Source organism: Drosophila mojavensis, unplaced genomic scaffold (genome assembly GCF_018153725.1).
Source record: "Drosophila mojavensis isolate 15081-1352.22 unplaced genomic scaffold, ASM1815372v1 contig_81, whole genome shotgun sequence".
NCBI classification, from domain to species: Eukaryota; Metazoa; Arthropoda; class Insecta; order Diptera; family Drosophilidae; genus Drosophila; species Drosophila mojavensis.
Genome location: NW_025318907.1, coordinates 1,591,807 through 1,599,744, shown reverse-complemented (window position 1 = coordinate 1,599,744; position 7,938 = coordinate 1,591,807). Strand labels below are relative to the sequence as shown.

Sequence of the window (7,938 nt, the reverse complement as noted above, 5' to 3'; positions counted from 1 at the left end):
AGCATATATTGGGCATCAGCTCCTTCCTGAAAATCTTTAGACAAGTAGTGCGCATTATATGTTTGCCACTATGTGGATAATCTATTTATGACACCCATTATGATAGGCTTTCTCTTTTGACCAGGGATCGTTTATTAAAAAAAATAAATAAAAATAAAAAAAATATAAATCATATTTTTAATATGTAAGTAAAAATGATATAGATTTTTCTAGATTAGTCAAGAAAAAATAATAATTGCCATATTATCCTTGAAATATGTATATCAAAATATTCATTCAAATTTATCAGCCTAATTTATTTTTAGCTGTCTTATTAGTATTTAAGTTTGTGGTAAATGAGCTTATTAGCTGGCTTTTCTTTTATGAGCGCATAAAGCGTACGCCGCACGCCGTATTTAGACCAGAAAATACAGCTCTGACCGCCTATGACCGATTGGCCAAGAACAGAAACAGTAACGGCTTCTGGTTTGGTTTGGCTCTTTGGGAATTCGCGTAAATATTTTGTAAATAAACAGGTATCATAAATTTTAATTAGCGCTGACCAAAAACTAATTTCATGCGAAAAAGACCAGCTAGTAAATGTGGGCTTGGACGCGCGTGGGCTGTGGGTGTGTCTTAAGTCAACTTCCACTGCCCAGTACAAGGCATAATAACTAATACGCCATGTGCTGCCGATGTTGATGATGTTGGTGTCGGTGCCCCATTGCACCCCGGAGTATACACGAAAATTTATTTGATTTTGCTCTACCATCGCTACCCCATCCCACCCGATAGCCCGCCGGATTATTTACGTTTAATTGCCTGCCTTTTTGTTGTTTATTGGCTGGCTCTATGTTTATCTAAATGCTGTTGCCTAGTCGCGTTTTCCTAGAAATCATTGCCAGCTGAGTGGGAGTTGGGAGCATCGTTTTTATGCTTTATGATGTGCAAGTAAATAAAATAAAAAATATATACTCGTACATCGTGTAGCCTACACTCCGGCATAGGGTAAAGTTCACCCTCGGCCAGGGCTCATATCGTGTTCGACCGTGTCCCGCAATATGTGTTCCTAGCCACCTGAGTATAAGCCAAGCAAACGTCGGCTCCCACTTGCCCCGAAACTCTGCCTGACCTTTGGCAAGTGCTCAATATGAGACCCGCTCAATGTGGAGACCCCAACGGTAACAATGCGGAATGCAAGTTAATTAAATTGTGACAAGTTGCAATTAAGCGGAAAATCAAAAGGGCAGTTCATTAAAAGGATTTGACCCGCAGCTGCGTTGGGGCAAATGCCAAACCCCAAAATGGCATCTGTTGACATTTCTCCTGCTGCCGCTCACCTTACATTCCATTGCACCCACGAGGCTCGGCGAGAATGCCCACGAATCGTGCCCATTACGGCTAGGCTTTTAACTGCTGTCGTCGGAACTTGTGCATCTATAGCTATAGTCCCATGGTCGAACCGGTTTGTGCTTTGCGTGTAAATTTGCAGATTTATGACAGATTGCTTGGCTCACATTTCAGATAATCTTGTTATGCATATATGGGCTTATACGTTATTTAAACAAAAATACCTTGCTCTACAATTCATGCAAGCATTTTATTAAGATACTAAGGTATATATATACTCGGTATATAAGTCCTATATTTTTTTATGATTCTCAGCAATTTTCTTTCATAATAATTAGTTTGAAATACAAGTTTATTAACTTTTGGCTAAAGTTATAATGTTGTTAAATTTTCATATTATGTAATACTATTTTCATAACCATTTTGATTCAATAACGATTAATAAAACAAAACAAGAAATAATACCAATAAAAATATGTATGCTTATTTTCAATAAATATTTAATTTAATATTTAATGAATTTTTATTTCCTTTTTATTTAATTTAAAAAATTTAAATAGTAATAGAGCTTATTTTCAATTAATATTTAATTTTTTTTTTAAATTTATATATAATTTGTAATAAAATATATTTGTTAATATTTAAATATTAAAAGCTTCTTTTAAAACCTACTATACAATATAATTAATTTTTTATTTATAATTAAAAACAATAAATTTAAACATATTATGGAAAATTAAAAAATTGTTATATATTTAATTCAAAACTTACACTTATGTATTTAGTTTATTTATAAAATGTTCATAAATATATATGTATATATAAATATGCAAATTCGATTTCTTAACGAGGCTCAGATGAAATGGCCAAACAAATTATTTCTTGGCAAAAGCGCTTGCCGACCGAAAAAAAAAAAAAAAAAAAAAAAAAAAAACAAAATACATGGAGAATGGAAACGTGCTCCGTTTTACTTGTAGTTTCAGTTGCAGCTGCCTCCGTCCCGAATCGATGCAAACTAAAAATAAATTCTGTGCCGCTGAAAACGAACTAATGCAAAGCGTTGCGGTCTGTTTCCACACGAACTTTCGTGCCTTGGTGCTTGGTGTGCGCTGATGCCGCTTTTGGCAAAGATCCTGCCATGTCCTTGGCTCAACGCACTGTGCACAAATTTCGCCTTCGATTCGCGCGTGACAGTTGACACATGCAGCCGCCGTCGTCGTCGCTGTCGTCGCTGTCGTCGCCGTCGCCACTTGAGCCAGATCCAGGGCCAGTGCATGCACTGGCCGTTAACCCATTTTTTGCTTTTCTTGGTGGTCACCGAATTGAGGTATTACATTCCGCCCCTCACACCGGCCATGTTGAAGCTCCGCATCTATAAAATACAAATAAATTGCAAGCCGTGGGCAGCAGAGCGCTGACATCTCTTTGTGGGCCTGCCGCATTAAATATGTTGAAATCATTCGCTGGTATTTTGTATTAATTTTGGTCTCTTTGTTCGGTTCTCCTTTACGTCTTCGAACCGTCACCGAATTGTCTCAATCTGTAAAAAACATAAACGACAGTGGCCTTAGCAGCTACAACGTTGTACAATGTGGAGCGAAAGCAATCGGAATTCAGTGAAAACTTTAAAATCAGTAAATTTTCTGAGATTTCTGAGATAATAAATGAAATTAAGGAAAACATTTGTTTATTATTAAAAGGTATGCAAATTATCATTTATCATTGGATTATACATATGTCTGTGTACTAAAACAAATTATTGAATTATTTAAACAAAAATTATAGTAAGAAGTAAGTATTCAGCATAAATGTAGCATTAAAAATGTATTTAAATAGTTTTTCATTAAATAGTTTAAATAGTTTTTGATATTGGGTTAAATATAAATATAAAAAAAAATAAATAATTAAATATAATAAAATAATATTAATACATTCAAGTTATTTTTTTTTTTTAATTTAATTTGTTTGTTTTTCTTTTATTTGTATTTTATTTTAATTTTAATATTATTTTACTTCCTTTTTTATTTTTTCGCTATTTTTTATTTTATATTATATATTATATTGTTTTATATTTTTTATTTAACTTGATTTATTTTTTAAATTTTGTATATTTTTTTAGATATTTATGGTTTTTTTTTTTTCATTGTACTTTTTTTTAACTCTTTTTCTTCTACCACAGCTCAACTTCAAGAATAATATGCATTTAATCTCAGCAATTATTTAATAATTGTTGTGCCACTGTGCACCAGTTGTGCTCTCATTTACTTTCGCTTTGGCTGAAATATGCGACTGCTTGTTATTTTTGGCTGGCTGTGCTGCCATTTTATTTACAGCCTTTATTAATATTAATGATGTGCGACGCTCTTGTCTGTTCCAGGCCCCCCTCCGCCGCGCCTCGTGCTAAATGTGTTTGCATTCTTTGGTATTTGCTCGAATTTGATTTTGAAAGTTTCTGAAGTCGATTTGGCTATGGCTGATTAGCAGCTTAGTCTGTAGCCCGTATACCGACCGGGCCAAGAGCAGAGCACGGGTGGCGTAAAACTTTGCCAATTTACTGGTATCCGAAGTGCGACCTTTGGCTTTTAGCTACTGTCCGCAAGCTGACGTATTTATGTGCCATAGATACGCATATTTAAATTAGTTCAGCCAACACTGGCCGACATTGTTTTTGGCCGAATTTGGCACAGCCAAGAGCCGGCAGTAGTCCGTAGTCGACAGCCAACTGCCATGACAGCCAATCAAAAAGCCATCTGCACTTGCCAGGCGTCAGCCGCCAGCTGCCTGCCTAATTTGCATGCTGATCCGGCAAGTGACACCACATCCCCATCCCCATCCACATTCCCATCCACATCACAATCAGCAGCGGGTCAGCCAACACTTTGCAACTCATGTAGCTCTTGCTGTTATTATTTTAGTTGTTTTTATGGCAGCTGCTGCTGTTGTTGCTGAAGTTGTAGTTGTTATTGTAGTTGTAGTTGTTGTAGTTGTTGCGGCTGCCGGGCTTCCACTCGGTGGCAGTGTCAACTTTACGTGGTGCATGCAACTTGTGCTGCAAATTTCATTGTTAAAATGTAGCCGGCACAAATGGCACACTAAAGCCTTTGGGCCACGGCCATGCCTAAAACTACCCAGCCCACCCACCAGGCCCCCCATTCTCTGCTCTGGGCTGCATGCAAACAGTGGCAGGCTAGCTGGCAACTGAGCCTTTTTTTTTTTTTTTTTTGTTATTCTTGTTGCAACATTGTAATTTCGGTTCGGCTCTGAGCATTGGATTTTTATGGCTTGCTGGCCTTTCCATAACGCCCCCTAGCGGCCAACAATGGCACAAAGCGAACAAGTTGTGGATGCGCAAAGTACATGCTAACCATTGTAAAAACAGATCGAATCAGACTGCGATTCAACATAATGAAGATGCTTGCGCATTGCTGCCGAAGCAGACGTGACCCAAGGAAAAGAGACTTCAGTGAATATTCAGCAAAATATATATAGACAATATGTCGGGACAAGCGAAAATATATTTAGAAAATATGTATATTTGCTTTAACGTCATTTGACGATCAAGTTGTGACACTATTGTGACGGCAAAAGTGTTGAGTGACGAAGTTTGATCATTTAACAAAGAAAAATGTAACATAATATTATTATAATAATATAAAATGCAAGCATAGAGCTTTGGAACTCAAGAATACAAAATAAGTACTTTGAATAGAATAATATTTTATGCTAATTAAAATTTAATTAAATAATTCATCCATATATTCTTGCATACAGCAGGAATATATTATTAAATTAACTTTTAGTAATATTATATATTAAACCATAAATTTGTAATACACTAGAGACTAAGAAAAGTCTATTCGATTTGTGGCTTCGATTGCAATACATGATTTAACTAAATTTGAATAAAATAATATATTAAAAACTAGTCTTTTAATATATTAAAAACTTATAAAATTCCATTCAATTTTCTGGTTTTCATTGCCACTGTTCAATCGTGCATTGCAATATTCTAATTTATTTGTTATAGATTTAGATTACTTTTTTTGTGCTTCCTATTTTGTTATCAAATCAAATAGATTGCATTGATTGTTGTTATTTATCTATTTTATTTTATTTTGAATTTTTTTTTTACATTTTTTTGCTCTTTGGTTATTTGTATTGTCAATGGAGGGGTCGAGCGTGGCCCTTGAATAGCCGCCAGATTCGAAGCGAACTCCCAGACAATAGGTCAACAATGCGGCACACTTATAACAATTGTATTTCTTTTTTATAATGTGTGTGGATGTGTGTGGGTGGATGTGTGTATGTGTATGTGTTAATTATGTTGCTTGCATTTAGCATTTTAAGCTGTCAAAAGTTGACGACAGTATGGCACCTGCCAGGTAATAATAAATGCCATAATAAAACTGAAATTAGAGCTGCGCGATTTTTAAATACTCTGCAAAGAGTGAGGTGAGTATTCTAATGTTGTTAATACCTATCACTGATAGCAGAGTTATAAGCGAAACTCTAGATTATTTTGGACTAAAAGAGTCGACTCAAAGAGTCGCTTGTATACACAATCAAGTTGAGTATACCCCTCTTCAGAAAAGACTGCAGAGTATAGCAATGGCAACAAAACGTCTGCTAATCAGTTCATTTTTTGTGCGTGTGTTAAAGACTTTTCAAACAGGTGCTGGTATGTGTCAGTATGTGCGTGTGTGTGTATGCTTTAAGTCTTATATTTTTGACAATGAGACGCATTAGCTGTATTTTTTGGCTGCTTTGTTATGTTAATATGCGAAACGAAATATCATAAATGCATGCCACATTCAATGGCCCGCCATTGTTGAGCTCGTGTAGCGGATCCTTCGACTTCCGGGCAGGCAGCTACATGTCTTCCTCTTCCTCGTCGAGGTCCACCACCTTGTCCGCATAGAACTTCTTTAGCACGCGATGCACATCCGATACGAGAGTCTCGTAGCGCGGAAACTTGTCGCGTCGCGGCGGTCCCCGGTTTAGGCCGGACCACAGCAGGTGCTCGGAGGTGCGAGCATTTTGGCTGACTCTCACCTCGAACGCGCCCTCGCGGGGCACCTGCTTGCCATTCTTGTTCCGGATCAGCTGGAACTCACGCTCGGGAATGCGCTGCTGAAAAAAGGTGAGGCACTCGTCGGCCTTCACCTGGAAGATGGGGCACTCGGTGGTGTGCTCTATGTGGAATATGCTGCGATCCTTCGAGAAGTGGTCATCGTCCGCCCAATCGATGAGTTTGCCCTTCTTCTTTGGCGCCATTTCTCATGAAATTTTGTTATTAGCAATAAGCAATTTTTACAGCCCTGTCATTTTAGTTAAAATTTTGTGTACTAAGTGTAATTGACAATATTGAAATGGCTTTGTTATTAACAATTAATACTTGGCCAGCGCTGATTGATGGGTCTACGCTTAGTTTGTTGCGTTTCATGTTCTGTTGGCACCGCGCGCGGTTCATAAATCACGCTCAGCTATTCGGAGAGTGTCGTCGCGTCCGAAACAAAAACGAAAGTCGGCGAAAAACAATTTTCCAAAAACAAATTCAGCCATTAGACGAGCTATTTTAAAATGCATCACGCACACAATCACGCACAAATACGAACGGCGAGAGGTACAGATGGTGAAAGACTCAGAAAGAGAGAGAGGGAGTGCATGAGTGAGAGCAGACAGAGAGAGATGCTCTCTCCTTCTAAAGAGGCGTATTCATAAAAATAAAAAATAAAAAACAATGTTGTTAATGTGACATACAGCAGCAAAAGCAAACAAAACGTTGCACAAACAAATGGTATAAAAAATATACATAAATTAGGTAAATATATATTCATACAGGCGCTAACAAGGCGCTGTACCTAGCATACACACCTACAATACATTTCCACACTTTTATACATATATTGAATATTATTGCGCATTCTTTTGCTTAACGTTTTTATGAAGTGGAAGACTGTCATCAAGTCAGAGAGAGAAACTGTTAAAAACAAATATTAAATTATAATGCATAACTGAAATACATTGTTGCAATACAAAAAGGAAAACTGCAGAAATGTAATAAAAGAAATTAATCAACAATTTATACAATGTACAACACCAATTAAAAATTGCGTATATATTAAGTATTTTAGAATTTATACCTATAGAATTATTATCTTACAATATAACTGATTCAATTTTATTTCAATTTTCATTTTATTATATCCTTAGCGTAAACATTGCATATAAAAGTATTTATAATTATTTAATCTAAATACTTGATTTTGTTTTTGTTTTTTTTTTTTTTTTTTTTTTTTACATTGTATTTTATTTATTTATTTGTCTTATTTATTTATTTTATTTCTTTATATAATGCATGTATTTAATATATTTGACATATTTGTATTATATTATTTATTTTCATTATTTCACTTTATTTAATATATTTTATTTATGTTATTTATTTTAACTGTTTCACTTTATTTATTAAGCTTCAACTTTGCAAAGTAATGAAAATAAGCATCAGTTATTTTTCAAAGGAGCATCGGACATTGTGGCAGATCAACAAAATACATCATTTTTTTTTAAATTAAAATGTTCATAAATTAATATTTACGTTGAGAAATT

General features: G+C 35.5%; 1 protein-coding gene across 1 annotated transcript; it reads right to left on the bottom strand.

The window, feature by feature from the left end:
- Window positions 1-6,076: 6,076 nt before the first annotated feature.
- LOC6580457 (selenoprotein H) lies at window positions 6,077-6,713 on the bottom strand. The gene has a single exon (XM_002006259.4). It carries the CDS (start codon window positions 6,601-6,603, stop codon window positions 6,199-6,201), a length of 405 nt encoding a protein of 134 aa, XP_002006295.1. The 5' UTR covers window positions 6,604-6,713; the 3' UTR covers window positions 6,077-6,198.
- Between the last annotated feature and the right edge of the window lie 1,225 nt (window positions 6,714-7,938).